General features: G+C 47.5%; 1 protein-coding gene and 1 pseudogene across 1 annotated transcript; one reads left to right on the top strand and one right to left on the bottom strand.

The window, feature by feature from the left end:
• The first annotated feature begins 1,708 nt into the window (after positions 1 to 1,708).
• On the top strand, positions 1,709 to 3,477 carry LOC100217100 (uncharacterized). The gene has a single exon (NM_001143469.2). The coding sequence runs from the start codon at positions 1,923 to 1,925 to the stop codon at positions 3,141 to 3,143; it is 1,221 nt and encodes a 406-aa protein (NP_001136941.2). The 5' UTR covers positions 1,709 to 1,922; the 3' UTR covers positions 3,144 to 3,477.
• Positions 3,478 to 6,043: 2,566 nt separating this feature from the next.
• LOC103648424 (transcription factor bHLH96-like) lies at positions 6,044 to 23,642 on the bottom strand (annotated as a pseudogene).
• Positions 23,643 to 24,224: the final 582 nt, after the last annotated feature.

A 24,224-nucleotide genomic window follows, 5' to 3' on the forward strand; every position in this document is an offset into this window, starting at 1 on the left:
GCACGTCAGCCTCCTTAAATCCCTTGAACAATGAATCTGAAAGGAAAAATATCACGATTGAATTTATATTCCTTCATTTTTTTTCCCCTCTCACTATTTGCAGCGGAAGACGGTTTATCCCTTCTCTAGACCTCACTCAGGTGCAAGCTCTGGCGCTGGTTCTATCGTTTTTCACCAATGTTTTTCTTTAATTAAGGAAAAAAAGTGAAATTGTCTGGTCTTCTGTAAGTTAGCCAGGAAATATGGTAGCACTTAGCTTGCACCTCAAAGAAACCATACAGGTCCCTATGTCTACTTGTGTCCCAATCCCAAAATTTGTCACTTCTCTATGTTTCTGTCTTGCATTGGTTGGCAGTACTTCTATCCCTGCTATGTGTTTGCCATTTGTTTTTTTAAATGAACGTGACAGTTATTTGATTATTACAAAAGGAGGAAAAACCTTCTGTTTTTTTTTCAAAGAAAAAGGGCAAGTCTTCTGTATTTTTCAAAAGAGAAAGGGAAATCTTCTGGTTCTCAACTAATTCTGAATACCCAGTTTTCTTTGTCCAACTTAGATTTGATAAAATGTCACCTGTTGTGCGTTTCTTATCTGTAAGATGATCATCGCCATGTGGTTTGTGCCTTGATTTTGATTTGCATATGTCAATGATGCTAATTTGTTTTGTATGCATTTATGCTGATTATTAATCCAAATTTATTTTAAAACATCGTTTTGAAGGAAAAGTATTTTTCGTATAACTACGGTTTGAACTGTTCTTGCACATGGATGGTCGCTTTCATACCAGTGCAAGCTATTAAGATTTATGTTGACACTGTAACAAGATTAGTTCATAAAGAGAGAAGTGAGTTCAAAGAAAGCTGTCGAAACAGTGCAAGTAATCATTATATTTAATCACTTCACTTGAAGAGAGAAACACTCGATTGCTAAGGAAGACTTCAAGGTTTATGGTACAGTGCAATCCTTTTCGTTGGAGGGGAAACAGTAGCACTACCAGTCTACGAGCATTGTCATTGGCCGTGGTACAATATAATGGATATTTTTACTAGTTGACCAAAAAGGATGGAAATTTTCGCAACTTCGTGTTTGTTTTGGAATTTGTTTCTTTCGCAGCTTGCATGGCTTTCGTTTATTTATTTTCTTCATTTGTTTAAGTGAATTTGACTGATCAAAGCCTGCAACATATCTAACTAACTGGGGAAAGAAAACTTGCAACGAGTTCGAACACCGGGTTATGATTTAAGACATTTTGGTGTTAAGAGAATCAAGATGTTTTCTTTCCTTCCTGTATCGCCTGAAGCTTGCACTGGCAGGCTTCATCGATGATGCTACTGCTCTGTTTCTTCAATCTTGTTGTGGCAGGACCCAGGCGTGTACTATTCTGTTTGTCTTTCCTGTTACTGTCCATTTCTTTACTATCATAACAGATGTACATCTTGTCTTCCTCATATGATGCCTATGTGTCAGTGTGTCAAAGAGAGCATCGAGGTTTAAAGAGGAAAGCAACAGCAGCAGGGGCAAAGGAAAAGGAAAAGGAAAGAAGAGCTGCAGCGCCAAAAACAAAAGCAAATAAGATGAGGCCCCCAACCACCACCATCTCCACGTCTCCTTCCATCCACCCTGAACAAGCTTCCCTGCCTCTCAGAGTCTCAAATCCAGCAGCGTCATCTGATCTCTCCCCCCATATCCTCTCACAATTCCCGACACCGAGAAAGGAGCATGGATCCAAGGCACCTAGCATGTCCTCTCTCTTCCGACCACAATGATTTATCCCAGAAGAAGATCACTCGTGGAGATGCTCTGCTAGCACCTGGACACTCATCAGTCTCAGAGACTGAGGAGTGAAGTAGCTACCATCTCGCCTCGTTTCTCCCAGTCTGCCGTTGCTGCTGCTGCCAGATCCCAGAGTTCGTGGTAGGTGGCAATGGCCTCGTCACCGCTTGCAATCTCGGGGACGCAGCCTACCTGGGTCCCCTATGAACCAACCAAAGATTGCTCTCAGGGCCTGTGCAGCATGTACTGCCCCCAGTGGTGCTACTTCATCTTCCCTCCGCCTCCGCCGTTCGACGTGGGCGGGCCCAGCCCGGACGACTCCTCCGGCCCCGTCTTCTCTCCGCTCGTCATCGCTATCATCGGCGTCCTGGCGATCGCCTTCCTCCTCGTCAGCTACTACACTTTCATCTCCAGGTACTGTGGCACCTTCCGTTCCTTCCGGGGCCGGGTCTTCAGTTCCAGCTCAGGTGGTGGCGGTGGTGCCCGCGGCAGCGGCGGCGGCGGCGGCGGAGGAGGAGGCCAGGGACAGTCCAGGAGCCAAGAGTCGTGGAACATCTCGCCGTCGACGGGGCTGGACGAGACCCTGATCAGCAAGATCGCCCTGTGCAAGTACAGGCGCGGTGACGCGTCGTCGGTCCACGCCACGGACTGCCCCGTGTGCCTCGGCGAGTTCAGGGACGGGGAGAGCCTGCGGCTGCTGCCCAAGTGCAGCCACGCCTTCCACCAGCAGTGCATCGACAAGTGGCTCAAGTCGCACTCCAACTGCCCGCTGTGCCGCTCCAACATCACGTTCATCACCGTGGGGGCGGGGCAGATGCTGCCGACGCCGCAGGACGCTGCGGGCCGCCGTGGTCCAGGCGAGGGTGTTGGGAGAGATGCCGCCGCCGCCGCCGCCGCCGCCGCCCATGAGGTGGTTGTGGCGATGGACGACTTGGAGATCATGTGCGAAGAGCAGCAGAGCATGGCGGGCAGCACGGACGGTGATGAGCGGGAGGCGAGTGGTGGCCCGGAGGGACCGGACGAGGCCGACAGCAAGGCCGAGGAGATCAGAGAAGAGCGCCCGCCGCCGCCGCCGATGAAGCTGTGGGGGCCTTCGTCGTCGGAGCCAGACCCGATCAGCCACGACGTCCGCATGTCCATCGCCGACGTCCTGCATGCCAGCATGGAGGACGAGCGGATGGCGGCCAGGGACGGCGGCGCCGGCACGTCGAGGCGGTGGTGCCATGGCGAGAACAGCAAGGGGGGACGCAGCAGCAGCCGGCGTGCGCTGCAGGACGGCACGGACACGAAGCGGTTGCCTCCTGCTGGGCGGTCCTGCTTCAGCAGCAACAGCAAGAGCGGGAGGGGGAGGGGCCCGGATCATCCGATGTGAGGAGGCTCAGAGCTGTTTCAGATTTTACCTAGGATTTTACTGGGCGGGTTCTTGTCCGCTCGCAAGTCGCAACATGGAGAATGTGGACGGGGAAAAGCAGGGACCGACACCACAGTCTATGGCGCCTCGTGAGACGTGGGTCGTGACAATGTTCATCCCTACGTACAATGTGGTGATCGATGCCAGGGTCCAATAGTTCGTCTGCATTGCTCGGTGAGGCCTCTGCAGCTGGTTCTTTTCTCTTGTCATATTTTTTTTTGGTTGGCTCTTCCACCTCTCATGTATTGCCAAGACCCACATTCCATTATTTCAGAGAACATGTTACTGGCTTTGCAATGAAATGGGTGAGGGACCCTTTCTTTGCACTTAAACACACAGCAGTTTGCGTTCGGAATTTCCCATCGTCATAGCCACCCACGTAGGCTCTGTTGTCGCTGAAGTTGCCTGTGGCCCGTCATCACACCCCCACCCATGAGGCCATGCATGACCATGAACCAAAGCTTACTCCCAAGAAGCAACAAAGCTGCAAACCGACTGCGCTTCAGGGTGTGTTTGGATGGAGGGACGAGGAAGGATGAAGAGGATGAGATGAGATCATTTTAATTTGACCCGCGTTTGGTTTGGAGGTCCAGAGTCAGGGTCAAGCAATATTGTTCAAAAATGGTGGATGGGGCTATCCCTCAAAAAAATAAGGGACAGAGTCAACCAAGGGTTGATCTCGTCCCATCCCTCGTTGACACCGAACCAAACACTACCTTACCTACCGGTCCCGGCCGGGGCTGGAGCGACTTGTTTGTTTGTGTCTACCCTTATCATACTCCTGCACTGCACTGTTACTGCATGATCCGTGCTCAGATCTTAGCCTGTGACGGGCGATCAGAATCTGATCCCCTTCCGCTTTGCCAAAGTGGCCTCTTTTTTTTCTGTGGTTCGTTCCTTGAGGCGAGCAGTACAGATGCTCGAGTTACTGTGACAGAAACGATGCTGGAATCTTAGATTAGATATTAGTATTAGGTGATGCCCCTGGCTGGACAACATGTGGGGTTCATATTCCAAACCCGTGGCTGTGGGGGGAGGGGTTAGGGTTAGGGTTAGGTCTGGTCGACGCAACAGGAGCCGCCGATGGTCGTTTTTTTCAACTTTATGTATCATTTTCCTCTCGCTCTTTTTATATTTTTTGAAAAGAAAGAAGAAGCTATGGGGACTTTTGTGCTGGAGCCACGAGCCCACGATGATTTCCGGTGTTTGTTTTAGCGGCGGCGAGGGGTCGTCATGGAACGGCTCTACTGTACTGACTGATGAAGTGTCGACATGACATACGATACGCTACTACTGCACATAGCACTATTGTTTGCAGCAGAGGCAGCAGATAGGTAGCACGTAGTACATGGGTTTGGTCGTCTGATCCTGTCACACGGACAGGCCTGGACACGACGCCTGGTTGTTGGCACCGGTGATCGGTATCCGTCGCGATCGCGCTTGTGTGCGGGGCGGGGCGGGGCGACTTGGATCGTCGCGACCGGCAGCGACGTGGATTGATGTGCTACGACGACGCGCTACGCGACTTCTCTCGGTTTCTCCGGCCTGGACCTGCACTCGAAACTTCGGGTGCTTCCAACTCGCTTGATGAATGATGATGCGGCCTTTGCTCGAAAGAATCAAAAGGAAGGCGTCCTCCGCCGTTCGTCCCCCGGCGGGGTGGTTCTAGGTTCTGGACGCGATGCATGGCTGCACTGCACTGCACTCTCGTCTGGTCTGGTGTGGTAGCGCATGCCATGGGTAATATACTACTCCCTCCGTTTCTTTTTATTTGTCGCTGGATAGTGCAATTTTACACTATCCAGCGACAAATAAAAAGAAACGGAGGGAGTAGGTTGCTGCGGCAGAGTTAGCACAGCGGACCACAGGCCTCTGTTTTACGTTACATTATATGCAAGAACGCCGTTGGTGGAGGAAACAGGAAAGCGCGCCGCAGGAGCAGGGGTGAGGGCGGCCATGGCCCATGGCTGGCCGTCGTCCCCTCCTTTTTCTCCTCCGCTTTCCGCCTTTGTTTCCAAGGACTAGCTAGGGAGCGTGAAGCATACTGCATACTAGCAAAGCAAGTCAAAACAAAAGGCCGTGGGCTCGCTCTCGCCGACAGCTGACTCTCTCTCTCTCTCTCTTGGTGTCCACTACACCAAACAAGAGCCAGCCCCGCATTATTTTTTCCCCTGTTTTTGTGTGCGCATTCCGAGGCTATATAATGTATCAGACTTGGATACTTGCTCGGAGTTGTTATGCTCTTCGGCCAAGACCAGCGAGGAGCAGGAGCGTGGTGATCTAGCAGGGTACGGTGGACCAGTTTAAAATCTAAGTGGGAGCCTAACAATTGAGTGGAGGTCTAAATAGAGACATATTAACCAATAACCTTTTATAACTACATTAAATAAGATAGGAGGTCCACTAAAACTAAAAAAAATGAGTGGGAGCCTAAAAATAGAGACATATATATACTCCTACTGACTAGTGTCATTTTATATCTACATTACATAAGATAGTCGATCCACTAAAACTATAAAAAATGAGTGGAGGACTAAATAGAGACATACTCACTGTAGTTCGATCGGACCGTGGTGCATAAGATAATAAGATCTAATGCAGACTAATGTAAGCTACTAAATCACCACCGTCGGCATGCAATGCCATGCACGAAACGTGACCACGAGTCCAGAAAGGAACCTGCGCGTTAACGCCACTGGGCTCTCCCTCTCCTGCTGGCCAGGTCCAGCCACGCACGACACTGCACTTTTCAAGAAGCCAAAGCAGACACCCCAGCTCCCCGGCCGGCCGGTTCGCCTGCATTGCGTTGCGCCGGCAGACCTCGTCGGCGGTGGCTCTGTGGGGGTATTTTTCCTGACCACCTAGATGAGGCCCGGCTGCCTCTGCGCCGCCGCCTCAGCGTCGATGATGCAGAGGACGTGGTGCGCCGCCGCGGCGATCTCCTCGGCCGTCGCCAGGCCGCACCCTTCCTCCACCTGCAGCAGCGCCACGCGCGCGAGGAGATGAGTGAGATGTAGCCAGAAAGCAGGACTCCAAACTGCGACCGCGATGTTCGTGTAGAGATGGCAATGGGTAAAAACCCGCTGGGTATTACTTGCCCAAACCCGTACCCGCGAAGAAAAAATACGCCCGCTAAAAAACCCATACCCATGACGGGTATAAAATTTTGCCCAAACCCATGCGGGTTTCGGGTACCCAACGGGTTTCCCATACCCACTAACATCAACATAAAAAATAATTCATTATGTAAATGACAATCAATACATTAATAAGCTAGCATAAAAGGAGCAAGTGGTAACTAATTTTAGCCTAAATTTTGTTACATAAAGTTTATTTCAATTAGAACATATTCAATTAGTAATATTATGAGACATATTTATAAGAAATGTTAATTTTAAGGCGGGTTTTAAAAACCCATGGGTTTGCGGGTATGGGTAGTGGAAGAACAAACCCATGCCCACGTACCCGTTGGGTTTCCGTTTGAACCCATTAACAAACCCGTGGGTAGAGAAATTGACCCAAACCCATACCCTAATAGAGCAAAAACTCACCGGGTTTCGGGTAGCGGGTACCCATTGCCATCTCTATGTTCGTGACAGGAGCGGGAATCAGTCGGCAAGTCAGGCAAAAGTGCAAAGCAAAAGCCTCTGCGTACTGTATGCATTGGGGTGGTTGGGTCCCGGCTCCGGGCCACACACACTACTCAAGTCCTCTGCTCAAACACGCAGCACCAGCAGAGAAAGGCGGCGGCAGCGGCGCACAACAGAGAGCACGATCTACTCCATGAACTTTCGCTGCTGATCCATCGATCTCCTCCAGCTGCTGCCTGTGCTCTGCTCAGTGCTCTGCTCACACGTAGTCCTTTTCTCCATGCCCGTTCTTTTCTCCTTCACGTAGGGAAGCCATTGTCGATGTCGACTGTGCTCTACTGGTCTCTGTATTTGGAGACCTGGCCCAGCGGCAACAAGCCAGCGTGATAGAACAACGGCGCTGGTGCTGTGCGGTGTCATACAAATGCCTCTCCCGCAATTTCGGATTTTCGGTGGACGTGAATGTGATGGTCATGCTAGTATCTGACTCTGACATGCATGCTTTTGTTTTCCTATTACCCTCCGTGTATACAAAATTTATTTTTAAATTCAACTAAGTACATATAAAATAATATCAATCTTCGGATAGATTTGTTACTTAATACTCCACATGTTCCAATTTATAATTCCTTTAACCTTTTTACCCTAAGATTGAACTGCTCGTCTTATGTAAAACATTTCATAATTATTATTAATTTTGTGATGTGATATTATTTAGCTTATAATATACTTTAAATAAATGTGGCTTTGAATAGAACGAGTCGGTCAAACGTGATATAAAAAAAGTCAAATGAATTCTAATTTGGAACGGAGTGAGTATATTTCACAACCAATTAATGCTAGTTAGTACTATGCATTAAAAGTATTGATACTGATTTATGTATACTTAGGTAAATTTAGAATGTTTGTCGTCTGAAGGGCATTCATTTGGGGACAACAAGAGATGGGAGACGGGTCTGTTTTCCTTCCAGGACGTGCAAACGAGTAGATGCACTGTTGTTGGATGTACGGACTACATTATCGATTTAGTTGTCACTAGTATCCAATACAGAAACTAATCTAGCAATCTTAACTGAAGTGCCGCATCACCAGAGAGCTTTTGCGTAGACAAAGGACAGAGGATTTGGCCATGTGTGCTTGCATAGTGGCACTGGTGACTTTTGTGACAAAAGTGCATGTTGGTACGGCGATGCACCGTTTCAGGCAGCGCAACAAAACGAGCCAGGGAATGATGCTGACTAGAACATTGAAGCGCCCTTACGGGCGCCCTACCTGGATAAAATATAGAATTTGGAAGGAACATGTATTTCGGAATGTTTCTGAAGCAGCCCGTGATATACAAAATATGTTAACATGTTTGGCCATACATGAATTCAGGTCTCGTGTCAGCATCATGTTTGCATAGCTTTTTCATCCGCAATGTTGATAGACACATAGCATCAGATAACTCAAATAGTAGAGATGTAATTTACCCGATAAATTTTCAGGCCATTATGATCAACAACTTGAAGTTTGGTGGCAGCAGACTACTCCTTGTGATCAAACAGTGTAATCGAAAAGCGTGATAGGCCCATAGAATGGCGAGCACTTGCCAGATCAAGCCAGCCTTGTATTCATGTTTACCTGTATGATACTGTTATGACTGAAATCTCCTACAGGGCCATTAGTGGCTAGGAGGGCTAAGGCCCACGGCTAGGCCACAGGCCACATGCGGCCAGGAGATCGGCTATGATAGATTAGATAATGGTTAGCTAATAAAAAGGAGAGTTTATCTCTAGTTAGTTAGATAGGGATTAGAAGAGATCTCATAGCTCTTATACTTAGATCAGATAAGCATCAGTCGGGACATATATACATATTAGAGGTCATCAGAAACATTATTTCTGGCTTCCCCTAGGGAGCTAGAATACTGAGAGATCAAGTCTATTATTGTCCCAGTCGCCTTTACCTCCCTGCGCCCTAACCTTCTATTGACAGCGACGGCGTCTCTGCGCCAGCAGCCAACGCGCCCAGCTCGCTCTCATCCCTACTCCCTGCGGCAGCTCCCTGGTAGGGTTAGGAAACCTAACAGATACAGTGTGGTGGAAACAGGCAAAGATAACTTTCATTGTATCTCAATCAAAAAATCAAAAGGAAGCAGGTGCTAATGTGAGTTTATTAATGACAAAAACAACTAATTTCAAACTCAAATTAAATTAGTTTTCAATACTCCGAGTCAAAGATCATATCGCATTCGAGCACTTTGATTTACCGTGAAACATTACTTCCTACTATTTAGTTACCATGATTGGATTATCCTCCTCTTTCTGGTTATAAACACGGAGGACTATATGTGAGATATTAACCATTTGGATAACTATATGTGAGATAGTCAACTAAATGGGTATGGAACTCCCTATTAGCTGCAAGTAAATAGCCAGCTGAAACAAATGTTTCCAAGTGAATATAATTCTCAGTGTAATAACTAAACAATCTAAGCTAGAAGATTAATAAAACACCACAAAGTGATGAAACCTATCCTTAGGACCAACTCAGGAACAAGCTAGCCTACATCTCCATCGACAAAAATCACTACTGATAGTCGCCTAGAGGGGGGGTGAATAGGGCGAGACTGAAGTTTACAAATATAAACACAACTACAAGCCGGGTTAGCGTTAGTGATAAAGAAAACTAGTCCGCGAGAGAGGGCGCAAAACAAATCCCAAGCGAATGAGAAAGTGAGACACGGAGATTTGTTTTTCCGAGGTTCGGTTCTTGCAAACCTACTCCCCGTTGAGGAGGCCACAAAGGCCGGGTCTCTTTCAACCCTTCCCTCTCTCAAACGATCCTTAGGACCGAGTGAGCTTCTCTTCTCAAATCAAAGCCGGGAACAAAACTTCCCCGCAAGGGCCACCACACAATTGGTGCCTCTTGCCTTGATTACAATGGAACTTTGATCACAAAAACAAGTGAGAAAGAAAAGAAGCAATCCAAGCGCAAAAGCTCGAAAGAACACAAGAAAATCACTCTCTCTAGTCACTATGGCGTTGTGTGGGATTTGGAGAGGATTTGATCTATTTGGTGTGTCTAGAATTGAATGCTAGAGCTCTTGTAGTAGTTGGGAAGTGGAAAACTTGGATGCAATGAATGGTGGGGTGGTTGGGGTATTTATAGCCCCAACCACCAAATGTGGCCGTTGGGAGGCTGTCTGCTTGATGGCGCACCGGACAGTCCGGTGCACACCGGACAGTCCGGTGCCCCCTGCCACGTCATCACTGCCGTTGGATTCTGACCGTTGGAGCTCCTGACTTGTGGGCCCGCCTGGGTGTCCGGTGCACACCGGACATCTACTGTTCCTTGTCCGGTGTGCCGGAATGGGCGCGCCTGACATCTGCGCGCGCAGAGCGCGCATTAAATGCGCGGCAGAGAGCCGTTGGCGCGGAGGTAGCCGTTGCTCCGGAGTTGCACCGGACAGTCCGGTGCACACCGGACAGTCCGGTGAATTTTAGCGGACTAGCCGTTGGAGTTTCCCGAAGCTGGCGAGTTCCTGAGGCCGCTCTCCTGTGGCGCACCGGACACTGTCCGGTGTACACCGGACAGTCCGGTGAATTATAGCGCGAGTGCCTCTGGAAATTCCCGAAGGTGGCGAGTTCGAGCTGGAGTCCTCTGGTGCACCGGACACTGTCCGGTGGTGCACCGGACACTGTCCGGTGTACACCGGACAGTCCGGTGCTCCCAGACCAGAGGGCCTTCGGTTCCCACTTTGCTCTTTTGTTGAATCCAAAACTTGGTCTTTTTATTGGCTGAGTGTGAACCTTTTACACCTGTGTAATCCATACACTTGGGCAAACTAGTTAGTCCAATTATTTGTGTTGGGCAATTCAACCACCAAAATTAACTAGGGACTAGGTGTGAGCCTAATTCCCTTTCAATCTCCCCCTTTTTGGTGATTGATGCCAACACAAACCAAAGCAAATATAGAATTGCATAATTGAACTAGTTTGCATAATGTAAGTGTAAAGGTTGCTTGGAATTGAGCCAATATAACTTCTTACAAGATATGCATGGATTATTTCTTACTTATAACATTTTGGACCACGCTTGCACCACAAGTTTTGTTTTTGCAAATTCTTTTGTAAATCCTTTTCAAAGTTCTTTTGCAAACAGTCAAAGGTAAATGGATAAGATTTTGCAAAGCATTTTCAAGATTTGAAATTTTCTCCCCCTGTTTCAAATGCTTCTCCTTTGACTAAACAAAACTCCCCCTAAATGAGATTCTCCTCTTAGTGTTCAAGAGGGTTTTGATATATCAAATTTTTGAAATACTACTTTCTCCCCCTTTTGAACACAATAGAATACCAATTGAAAATATTCAACACTAAGTTTTTGAAATTGGTGGTGGTGGTGCGGTCCTTTTGCTTTGGGCTCATTTCTCCCCCTTTTTGACATGAATCGCCAAAAACGGAATCATTAGAGCCCTTTAAGTGCTATCTTCCCCTTTGGTCATAAAATAAATGAGTTAAGATTATACCAAAGACGAAGTCCGGACCTTTTGCCTTGGGCTCCTACTCTCTTCCCCAAAGACAAGGTCCTTTTCTTGGTGCTCATGCTTTCTCCCCCATGAATGGAGAGTGACTTGGAGCGTCGGCGAGGTATGAGTTACGGAGTGGAAGCCTTTGTCTTCGCCGAAGACTCCAATTCCCTTTCAATACACTTATGACTTGGTTTGAAATAGACTAGAAAAACACATTAGTCATAGCATATGAAAGAGACATGATCAAAGGTATATAAATGAGCTATATGTGCAAGTCAACAAAAGAAATTCCTAGAATCAAGAATATTGAGCTCATGCCTAAGTTTGGTAAAAGTTTGTTCATCAAGAGGCTTGGTAAAGATATCGGCTAATTGATCTTTAGTATTAATGTATGCAATCTCGATATCCCCCTTTTGTTGGTGATCCCTAAGAAAATGATACCGAATGGCTATGTGTTTAGTGCGACTATGCTCGACAGGATTGTCGGCCATTTTGATTGCACTCTCATTATCACATAGCAAAGGGACTTTGGTTAATTTGTAACCGTAGTCCCGCAGGGTTTGCCTCATCCAAAGCAATTGCGCGCAACAATGGCCTGCGGCAATGTACTCGGCTTCGGCGGTGGAAAGAGCAACCGAATTTTGCTTCTTTGAAGCCCAAGACACCAAGGATCTTCCCAAGAACTGGCAAGTCCCCGATGTGCTCTTCCTATTGATTTTGCACCCCGCCCAATCGGCATCCGAATAACCAATTAAATCAAATGTGGATCCCTGAGGGTACCAAAGCCCAAACTTAGGAGTATAAGCCAAATATCTCAAGATTCGTTTTACGGCCGTAAGGTGAGCTTCCTTAGGGTCGGCTTGGAATCTTGCACACATGCATACGGAAAGCATAATATCCGGTCGAGATGCACATAAATAGAGTAAAGAACCTATCATTGACCGGTATACCTTTTGATCCACGGACTTACCTCCCGTGTCGAGGTCGAGATGCCCATTAGTTCCCATGGGTGTCTTGATGGGTTTGGCATCCTTCATCCCAAACTTGTTTAGAATGTCTTGAGTGTACTTAGTTTGGCTAATGAAGGTGCCCTCTTGGAGTTGCTTCACTTGAAATCCTAAGAAATACTTCAACTCCCCCATCATAGACATCTCGAACTTTTGTGTCATGATCCTACTAAACTCTTCACATGTAGACTCGTTAGTAGACCCAAATATAATATCATCAACATAAATTTGGCATACAAACAAGTCATTTTCAAGAGTTTTAGTAAAGAGTGTAGGATCGGCTTTTCCGACTTTGAATCCATTTGCAATAAGAAAATCTCTAAGGCATTCATACCATGCTCTTGGGGCTTGCTTGAGCCCATAAAGCGCCTTAGAGAGCTTATAGACATGGTTAGGATACTCACTGTCTTCAAAGCCGGGAGGTTGCTCAACATAGACCTCTTCTTTGATTGGTCCATTGAGGAAGGCACTTTTCACGTCCATTTGATAAAGCTTAAAGCCATGGTAAGTAGCATAGGCCAATAATATGCGAATTGACTCAAGCCTAGCTACGGGTGCATAGGTTTCACCGAAATCCAAACCTTCGACTTGGGAGTACCCCTTGGCCACAAGTCGAGCTTTGTTCCTTGTCACCACACCATGCTCGTCTTGCTTGTTGCGGAAGACCCATTTGGTTCCTACAACATTTTGATTAGGACGTGGAACTAAATGCCATACCTCATTCCTCGTGAAGTTGTTGAGCTCCTCTTGCATTGCCACCACCCAATCCAAATCTTGGAGTGCTTCCTCTACCCTGTGTGGCTCAATAGAGGAAACAAACGAGTAATGTTCACAAAAATGTGCAACACGAGATCTAGTGGTTACCCCCTTATGAATGTCGCCGAGGATGGTGTCGACAGGGTGATCTCGTTGGATTGCTTGGTGGACTCTTGGGTGTGGCGGCCTTTGCTCTTCATCCTCCTTGTCTTGATTATTTGCAGTTCCCCCTTGATCTATGCCGTCATCTTGAGGTGGCTCATTTGATTGATCTTCTTCTTCATCAACTTGAGCCTCTTCCTCATTTTGAGTTGGTGGAGATGCTTGCATGGAGGAGGACAGTTGATCTTGTGTATTTGGAGGCTCTTCGGATTCCTTAGGACACACATCCCCAATGGACATGTTCCTTAGCGCGATGCATGGAGCCTCTTCATCACCTATCTCATCAAGATCAACTTGCTCTACTTGAGAGCCGTTAGTCTCATCAAACACAACGTCACATGAGACTTCAACTAGTCCAGTGGACTTGTTAAAGACCCTATACGCCCTTGTGTTTGAGTCATAACCAAGTAAAAAGCCTTCTACAGTTTTAGGAGCAAATTTGGATTTTCTACCTCTTTTAACAAGAATAAAGCATTTGCTACCAAAAACTCTAAAATATGAAATGTTGGGCTTTTTACCGGTTAGGAGTTCGTATGATGTCTTCTTGAGGATTCGGTGTAGATATAACCGGTTGATGGCGTAGCAAGCGGTGTTGACCGCCTCCGCCCAAAACCGATCCGAAGTCTTGTACTCATTAAGCATGGTCCTTGCCATGTCCAATAGAGTTCGATTCTTCCTCTCCACTACACCATTTTGTTGAGGTGTGTAGGGAGAAGAGAACTCATGCTTGATGCCCTCCTCCTCAAGAAAGCCTTCGATTTGAGAGTTCTTGAACTCCGTCCCGTTGTCGCTTCTTATTTTCTTGATCCTTAAGCCGAACTCATTTTGAGCCCGTCTCAAGAATCCCTTTAAGGTCTCTTGGGTTTGAGATTTTTCCTGTAAAAAGAATACCCAAGTGAAGCGAGAATAATCATCCACAATAACTAGACAGTACTTACTCCCGCCGATGCTTATGTAAGCAATCGGGCCGAATAGGTCCATGTGTAGGAGCTCTAGTGGCCTGTCGGTCGTCATTATGTTCTTATGTGGATGATGAGACCCAACTTGCTTCCCTGCTTGACATGCACTATAAATCCTGTCTTTCTCAAAATGAACATTGGTTAGTCCTAATATGTGTTCTCCCTTTAGAAGCTTATGAAGATTCTTCATCCCAACATGTGCTAGTCGGCGATGCCAGAGCCAGCCCATGTTAGTCTTAGCAATTAAGCAAGTGTCGAGTTCAGCTCTATCAAAGTCTACCAAGTATAGCTGACCCTCTAACACTCCCTTAAATGCTATTGAATCATCACTTCTTTTAAAGACAGTGACACCTATATCAGTGAAAAGACAGTTGTAGCCCATTTGACATAATTGAGATACAGAAAGCAAATTGTAATCTAAAGAATCAACAAGAAAAACATTGGAAATGGAATGGTCAGGAGATATAGCAATTTTACCCAAGCCTTTGACCAAACCTTGATTTCCATCCCCGAATGTGATCGTTCTTTGGGGATCTTGGTTTTTCTCGTAGGAGGAGAACATTTTCTTCTCCCCTGTCATGTGGTTTGTGCACCCGCTGTCGAGTATCCAACTTGAGCCCCCGGATGCATAAACCTACAAAACAAGTTTAGTTCTTGACTTTAGGTACCCAAATGGTTTTGGGTCCTTTGGCATTAGACACAAGAACTTTGGGTACCCAAACACAAGTCTTTGACCCCTTGTGCTTGCCCCCAACATACTTGGCAACTACTTTGCCGGATTTGTTAGTCAACACATAAGATGCATCAAAAGTTTTAAATGAAATGTTATGATCATTTGATGCACTAGGAATTTTCTTTCTAGGCAGCTTAGCATGGGTTGGTTGCCTATAACTAGATGTCTCACCCTTATACATGAAAGCATGATTAGGGCCAGAGTGAGACTTCCTAGAATGAATTTTCCTAATTTTGCTCTCAGGATAACCGGCAGGGTATAAAATGTAACCTTCGTTATCCTGAGGCATGGGAGCCTTGCCCTTAACAAAATTGGACAATCTTTTAGGAGGGGCACTAAGTTTGACATTGTCTCCCCTTTGGAAGCCAATGCCATCCTTAATGCCCGGGCGTCTCCCATTATAGAGCATACTTCTAGCAAATTTAAACTTTTCATTTTCTAAGTTATGCTCGGCAATTTTTGCATCTAATTTAGCTATATGCTCATTTTGTTGCTTAATTAAAATCATGTGATCATGTATAGCATTGATATCAACATCTCTACATCTAGTACAAATAGTGATATGCTCAATGGTAGATGTAGTTGGTTTGCAAGAATTAAGTTCAACAATCTTAGCATGAAGAATATCATTTTTATCTCTAAGATCGGAAATTGTAGCTTTGCAAACATCAAAATCTTTAGCCTTAGTAATCAAATTTTCATTCTCAATTCTAAGGCTAGCAAGAGAAATGTTTAATTCTTCAATCCTAGCAAGCAAATCATCATTATTATTTCTAGGGTTGGGAATTGAAACATTGCAAACATGAGAATCAACCTTAGCATTTAAACTAGCATTTTCATTCCTAAGGTTGTCAATCATCTCACGGCAAGTGCTTAGCTCACTAGATAATTTTTCACATTTTTCTATTTCTAGAGCATAAGCATTTTTAACCTTAACATGTTTCTTGTTTTCTTTAATTAGACAGTCCTCCTGGGAATCCAAAAGGTCATCCTTTTCATGAATAGCACTAATCAATTCATTTAATTTTTCTTTTTGTTCCATGTTAAGATTGGCAAAAAGAGTACGCAAGTTATCCTCCTCATCACTAGTATTTTCATCACTAGAGGTTTCATATTTAGTGGAGGATCTTGATTTTACCTTCTTCCTTTTGCCGTCCTTTGCCATGAGGCACTTGTGGCCGACGTTGGGGAAGAGGAGTCCCTTGGTGACGGTGATGTTGGCGGCGTCCTCGTCGTCGGAGGAGTCGCTTGAGTTTTCGTCGGAATCCCACTCCCGACAAACATGGGCATCGCCGCCCTTCTTCTTGTAGTACTTCTTCTTCTCCTTTCTTCTCCCCTTCTTGTCGTCGCCTCGGTCACTGTCACTAGATATGGGACATTTAGCAATAAAATGACCGGGCTTACCACATTTGTAGCAAACCTTCTTGGAGCGGGACTTGTAGTCTTTCCCTCTCCTTTGCTTGAGGATTTGGCGGAAGCTCTTGATGACGAGCGCCATTTCCTCATTGTCAAGCTTGGAGGCGTCGATTGGTTGCCGACTTGGTGTGGACTCCTCCTTCTTTTCTTCCGTCGCCTTGAATGCGACGGGTTGAGCTTCGGATGTGGTGGGTTCGTCAAGCTCGTTGATCTTCCTCGAGCCTTCGATCATGCACTCAAAACTTACAAAATGCCCGATAACTTCCTCGGGGGTCATTTTAGTATATCTAGGATTACCACGAATTAATTGAACTTGAGTGGGGTTAAGGAAAATAAGAGATCTTAGAATAACCTTAACCACCTCGTGGTCGTCCCACTTTATGCTCCCAAGGTTGCGCACTTGGTTCACCAAGGTCTTGAGCCGGTTGTACATGTGTTGTGGCTCCTCCCCTTTGCGGAGCCGGAACCGACCGAGCTCCCCCTCGATCGTTTCCCGCTTGGTGATCTTGGTAAGCTCATCTCCCTCGTGCGCGGTTTTGAGCACATCCCAAACCTCCTTGGCGCTCTTCAACCCTTGCACTTTGTTATACTCCTCTCTACTTAAAGAGGCGAGGAGTATTGTTGTCGCTTGAGAGTTGAAGTGCTCGATTTGGGCCACCTCATCCTCATCATAGTCCTTATCCCCTACCGATGGTACCTGTGCACCAAACTCAACAACATCCCATATACTTTTGTGGAGTGAGGTTAGATGAAATCGCATTAAATCACTCCACCTAGCATAATCTTCACCATCAAAAGTTGGTGGTTTGCCTAATGGGACGGAAAGTAAAGGTGCATGTTTAGAAATGCGAGGGTAGTGTAGGGGGATCTTACTAAACTTCTTACGCTCTTGGCGTTTAGAAGTTACGGAGGGCGCGTCGGAGCCGGAGGTCGATGTTGATGAAGTGTCGGTCTCGTAGTAGACCACTTTCCTCATCCTCTTTTGTTTGTCCCCACTCCGATGCGGCTTGTGGGAAGAAGATTTTTCCTTCTTCTCTTTGTGGTGAGAAGAAGATTTCTTCTCCTTCCCTTTGTTGGAGGAGCTCTTCTTCTTCTCCCTCCGTTTGGTGCGGGACTCTTCCGATGAAGTGCTCCCGTTGCTTGTAGTGGGCTTTTCGCCGGTCTCCATCTCCTTCTTGGCGTGATCTCCCGACATCACTTCGAGCGGTTAGGCTCTAATGAAGCACCAGGCTCTGATACCAATTGATAGCCGCCTAGAGGGGGGGGGGGTGAATAGGGCGAGACTGAAGTTTACAAATATAAACACAACTACAAGCCGGGTTAGCGTTAGTGATAAAGAAAACGAGTCCGTGAGAGAGGGCGCAAAACAAATCCCAATCGAATGAGAAAGTGAGACACGGAGATTTGTTTTTCCGAGGTTCAGTTCTTGCAAACCTACTCCCCGTTGAGGAGGCCACAAAGGCCGGGTCTCTTTCAACCCTTCCCTCTCTCAAACGATCCCTAGGACCGAGTGAGCTTCTCTTCTCAAATCAAAGCCGGGAACAAAACTTCCCCGCAAGGGCCACCACACAATTGGTGCCTCTTGCCTTGATTACAATGGAACTTTGATCACAAAAACAAGTGAGAAAGAAAAGAAGCAATCCAAGCGCAAAAGCTCGAAAGAACACAAGCAAATCACTCTCTCTAGTCACTATGGCGTTGTGTGGGATTTGGAGAGGATTTGATCTATTTGGTGTGTCTAGAATTGAATGCTAGAGCTCTTGTAGTAGTTGGGAAGTGGAAAACTTGGATGCAATGAATGGTGGGGTGGTTGGGGTATTTATAGCCCCAACCACCAAATGTGGTCGTTGGGAGGCTGTCTGCTTGATGGCGCACCGGACAGTCCGGTGCACACCGGACAGTCCGGTGCCCCCTGCCACGTCATCACTGCCGTTGGATTCTGACCGTTGGAGCTTCTGACTTGTGGGCCCGCCTGGGTGTCCGGTGCACACCGGACATCTACTGTTCCTTGTCCGGTGTGCCGGAATGGGCGCGCCTGACATCTGCGCGCGCAGAGCGCGCATTAAATGCGCGGCAGAGAGCCGTTGGCGCGGAGGTAGCCGTTGCTCCGGAGTTGCACCGGACAGTCCGGTGCACACCGGACAGTCCGGTGAATTTTAGCGGACTAGCCGTTGGAGTTTCCCGAAGCTGGCGAGTTCCTGAGGCCGCTCTCCTGTGGCGCACCGGACACTGTCCGGTGTACACCGGACAGTCCGGTGAATTATAGCGCGAGTGCCTCTGGAAATTCCCGAAGGTGGCGAGTTCGAGCTGGAGTCCTCTGGTGCACCGGACACTGTCCGGTGTACACCGGACAGTCCGGTGCTCCCAGACCAGAGGGCCTTCGGTTCCCACTTTGCTCTTTTGTTGAATCCAAAACTTGGTCTTTTTATTGGCTGAGTGTGAACCTTTTACACCTGTGTAATCCATACACTTGGGCAAACTAGTTAGTCCAATTATTTGTGTTGGGCAATTCAACCACCAAAATTAACTAGGGACTAGGTGTGAGCCTAATTCCCTTTCAACTACACCAAAATCGTGAACTTCCTAGAGCCTAAACCCTAGAAACATAACTTGCCACTTCATATCATGCCAAAACAGACAAGCACGAACAAGAACATAATTAATAAATAATATATAAATATGTAATCAGACACTAAAGCATCAAATGTTTTTTTAAAAGGCTATATTGACTTTTGTTATAGTGTTTACTGTTGCGTGGATCTAGTGCCGATATATCCAAAGAGGAAAACAACAGTCATAAAAATAACGGTGAGTAAAGTGATTTTTTTTGCACTCAGCAAATTACCAAGCCATATCAACCAAGTGCTTCCAAAATTGTTAATCTATCTATGTGTACTTGTTATGATGCAGCATGAGCCACATAGCTCTCACGCAGCCAAGTAACTTCTTGTTGTTCTAGTAGTTGATAAGAACCTAAGACCCTATAGTTAGTACCCATGTCCATTTCGTCCAAAAGACCAGAAGAGAAGCATATAATGAGTTATTGGCATGTCTTGTTCTAAAATCCACAATTCTAAAAAAACAAATGTATTTGGAATCCACTAACCAACTCCAGCAATATATAATTTTCATCCTCCCCTGCGAGCAATATTCCAATGAATTTCCAGGCTGACCAGTGGCGCATTTGTTCTTTGCAAACTGAATTTGTATAATGCTTTGCAGCTGAATTCACTTGCTATATTTTTTGTGATGCAGATCCTCACATTATTATTGCCTTGTAAATATGGTTTGATGCCCTTTAAATCGGGATTTACTCTCAGAACACGCGGAGAGATCTGTTAAGGCAAGTGTCAAACTGCATTGGACATTTGGATGGACTTTGCTGGCAAAGTTGGTAAGCAGTTTTGATTTTTCTTACTGATCTCAGCTAAATATGACAACCGACCTAAAACTAAAGGCAGCATTGGAGGTGCATTGCCCTTACAACTGAACTAAAGACAGTTATGGATGAACCGACCATCTATCATTGCTTGTGTTCAAGTCGACTGGATTCAAACCAAGGGTAGTTACTTACCTTACCACATGATGAAATCTAGGAGGGGTTGTGATGTTGTTGATATCTATTTTTGAAATAGTAGCTTTTTGTGTGCGAGTGAAATCTTAGATTCCATTGACCATTGTTGTTAATGTATTAAACCATGTTTCTGAAGGGGATTCTCAATTTATTTGGATCATCAATAGTCTAAAAGGCGGGTGTATCAAACATTATACAACAGGTTTTGTGTGTGCAAAGGTAATTGTTCATGGAATGCGACATTATCACCCAGGAAGCAATGAGATACAATATTTATTCCTTTTGTTTTTTTGTGTTAAATTGAACTAATCTATCTAATATTAAGCTGCAATAGTATATTAAGTCATGATCTTGTGTGTGACCTCGATCATAAAGAGCAGCTGACCATTTATATATATATTTCACCTTGTGCAAAATTGGGTGTTATAATCCAAGAGAGAAAGAGTCAATCTGAAATTCAAGGATGGGTTATCTGATATACCTCAGTATTTTTGTTATCATCCAGAATTACACTTTCTCCGGTCTCCGCTTTTCAATGGAGCATAGGAGCGGCTTCATCATCTACTTCTGAGCATAATTTGCACTAATTTATTCATGCATCCAAATACAAACTGCAATCTTAATTAAGCTACACTTAAGGACAAATCCAGATGAGGAAAATATCCTAAGAAAATGAGAAAAGTATGTGGGTTTGTGGCTGTAGATGTACAACGCATTGCAACATGAGTTTGGAGAGCGATGAGGAAAATAAATGCGTAATTTGCAGTAAGCCACGAACGACGGAAAGCGAACAAAAGCAAGAAAAGAATTTCGTTACCTGAAAAAGTGACAATGGCCGAATGTAGACGCTGACGACGGAGGAAGCCGCGAGCTCGCAGTCCCTCGAAACTAGCCGGAGGTGGACGTCGACGACCGAGGAAGCCATGGGCTTGCTGTCGCCCTTGAAACGGATGTGGGAGCCATAGTAAGGGACGGCCAGTGGGTAGAGAAGGGAAGCATACAAATCTTTTTTTACCTGGAAAAGCGGTAATCATCGGAGAGTGCAGCGGAAGCCGCGGAGTCGCTGTCGGCGGCAACGTCGCCTACCTCTCTGGCAGGTTCTGGGGTGTTCACTCGGCTAATGCTGCTGAGCGGTGGCGCAGGGACGGGAGCATATGAGGGAGCTACCCTCTCGCTCGCGAACGGGAGCGGGACGGAGGCGAGCTGGAAGACAGGGTGGGAGAAGGGGAGGGTCGTGGCTGGCGGCGGCGGCGGCGAGGAGGAAGGGAGCTAGCGGACGAGGTCGATGGAGGAGGCGAGCGGGGGCCGACCACGGTGGTGGAGACAGAGGGGATCTGGCGAGCACGTATGAGGAAACGGAGATAGAGTTGACCCATCACACCTTGCTTTCGAGCGGCGGCGGGGCGGGGATGGTGAGTATGTTAGGGAGCCGCCCTCTGGCTTGCAGAGTGTAGTGGTGTGGAGTGGAGAGGGAGACACTAGTACAGAGAAGTTCTATAGTGGCGGTTGTAAACCTATTTATAGTGGCGTTTTTCGTAACCGCCAGTGCTAGGGGCCAGTAGAAATCATCATTTTTACAGGCGTGTAACTGAGGACCGCCAGTGAAAATCGATTTTCACTGGCGGTCGGCGTAATAAAACCGCCAGTGCAAATCGTTTCCAGGAAACATAAAACATATTTTAAAAATAGTTAAAAAATTTATTTTTATTAGGCCCACCCCACCCGCCCGTCTCCGTCGCGGCATTTTTCGCGCAAAATTCGCGCGCTACGCGGTTGTTAGTATTCGAACCGTCGACCTCACCCTCGCGCGTACCCTCCCCTACCACTCCGTCTATGACATGTCTTGTGTCTAGTTTGTAGTTGTTTTCTCCACATATTACAACCATTTGAGTGTAAATTGCTTATTTGAGACCCTAAACGAATTCAAATAAAAAAGTTGTCAACTACAAAGATAAATAACTTTTGAAGTTCTACAACTTTTATTTTGACACTTTTTTCATCCGAGGTACTTTGCAAAATTTGAATTTTAAATTTGACATACTTAGATTCAATTTTTGAGAACCGAAATGAGTTCAAACAAAAAAGTTGTCAACTACAAAGTTTCATAACTTTTAGAGATCTACAACTTTTATTTTGGTGGTTTTGTCATACGAGGCCGTTTGAAAAACTCGAAAAATTAAGGATAAAAATGATTTCTAGTGGCGGTTCCTTAAGAAAACCGCCACTAGAAATCGTATTTCTAGTGGCGGTTCCTTAAGAAAACCGCCACTACAAATCATGGATTTGTACTGGCGGTTTTCTTAAGGAACCGCCAGTAGAAATACGATTTCTAGTGGCGGTTTTCTTAAGAAACCGCCACTAGAAATAACACAGTCGGTGGATAACCGAAACCGCCTGTAAAAATATATCGTCTCCGCAGGCTTTGAGCCTTTTTGTACTAGTGAGAGCCTCTGCCTCCGTGAAACGTGGGGAAGGCGGACGCAACGCGCAGTCCGCTCTCTCGAGATGAATGGAAAATTTTGAGTCCGGTGTATTCGTACACGCGTCAGTGCTGAGATGGATAAAGTCCCGTGAAGTGCGGACAGACCTCCATTTCCTAGCGTCTTTTAACAAGAAGTAATGAGGCTTTCACGGCGACGGTTGGCCCGTGAACGGAGGAAAGCGAAAGACCGTTGCTAGCTATGCTATGCTCATCAGGAAGCGTACGTGTGTCGACGTCGTACGTACCCTGAGGCTGAGCGTGTAGAGCGCCATCGCGTCGGGCGCGGTGGCCACGTTGAGGTGCACCACCGCGAGGCCGAGCGCCTGCACCCCGGCCACCAGCCTCAGCAGCTGCCCGGGCCGCCGCGGCGCCATCACGCGGAGGCTGGCGTGCGCGTCCACCACCAGGCCCACCTCCACGTCCGCCACCGCGCAGTCGCCGCTCGCCTCGTCCTCCACGGCCACGACGCCATCCTCCCGCGCCGCCGCGTGGCGCCACGCGTACTGCGGGTACCGGAAGAACCGCGCGAACGCAGGCGGCCGCGCCTCATGAGGCGCCGCCCCCTCGCTGCGCGCCGCGGCGTCCGCTGTCACGCCCGCGCCACTGCTGCCGGCGGACGCGGGGTCACGGCCTGGTGTTCGTTGCGCCGTGTAGGGATTGCAGCTGCTGCTCGAGCTCCTTCACGAAATCGATGGCGCCGCTGATGACGGACGCCTGATCGCTCTACACATGATTAAAATTTCTTCTTTTATATAACGAAATCAAAGGAACTGCTGGTCTGCTGGGGTGGTACACGTAGGCGTGATTTGACAAGAAGAAAAGTCACGGGATGGCCAAGCGGTGACAGTGCCAGTGTGCCACTATCTGAATTCTGAATATCTGAAAAAAGAACACTACGAATGCCATTGTGATCGAGGTCCGAGTATTAGCGTAGGATTGCGTACCCGGTGGACGTAGGAGTCCCGGCATGAGCGAACGGAGCGGGGCGAGGTACTCGTTCACCTGGCGGCGGCGGTTGCGCTCGACGGCGATGTGAGTCATCCGCTGGCTCTCGGCGTTCTTGGTGCTCCTCTGCCGCCGCCGGCGCTTCCTCCGCCCCTGCTGCACGCTGTTCGCCTGGGACACCCCCCGCGGCGGTGGCCGCGGTGCCACCTCCGCCGATGGTGCATTGCCGGAAAAGCTCCCCGTCCCCGCAGAAGCGGCAGACGCGGCGTTGAAGGTGTCGTAGATGAGATGAGTACGTCGCGGCACAAAGCTTCCAGCGTCATGTCGATCGGCGATTTGGCGGCTTGTGGACTTGTGGTATGGCACGGAGGCCAGCAAGGAACCTACGCGCGCGACCGCCGCCCGGTCTCTTCTCTATGCCACTACGGTGGCTACGGTACGCGCAGGCGCAGGGGCAGCTACTGGCCTACTGGCTACTGCCCTTTTCACCTGCGCACCTTCCTCGCTGCCGCCTGCCTGCGTGGGTCCTCCACTCCTCCTCCTTCACTTCCCACCGAGGTCCGAGAAGCAGCAGCTACGCAGCCGGTGCTGGTCTTGGTGCTATGATGCTATCTCCGTGTCTCTACTCTCCAGCGGTGAGCGCAGCACGGCGGAAGCCGCATATTGCTAGGGCATGCATACTGCGTGGCTGGCGGGCGGGCGGGCGACAGTGGACGCAGCAGTAGTTTGGACTTTGGAGTAGCCTGAGGATGAGAGGGCTTTGTGCTTGGCAGCTTGGGCAGTCAATGAGCGCGGCGGCAGCGGTAGCGCTTCAGCCAGCGCGCGCAGATGAGTGGCAGTGGCAGGCCACTTCAGCAGCTGCACGCGTCGTGCCAGATCCGGCTCGCCGCCGCAATGCTCCAAGA

This window comes from Zea mays, chromosome 2 (assembly GCF_902167145.1).
Source record: "Zea mays cultivar B73 chromosome 2, Zm-B73-REFERENCE-NAM-5.0, whole genome shotgun sequence".
Lineage (NCBI taxonomy): Eukaryota > Viridiplantae > Streptophyta > Magnoliopsida > Poales > Poaceae > Zea > Zea mays.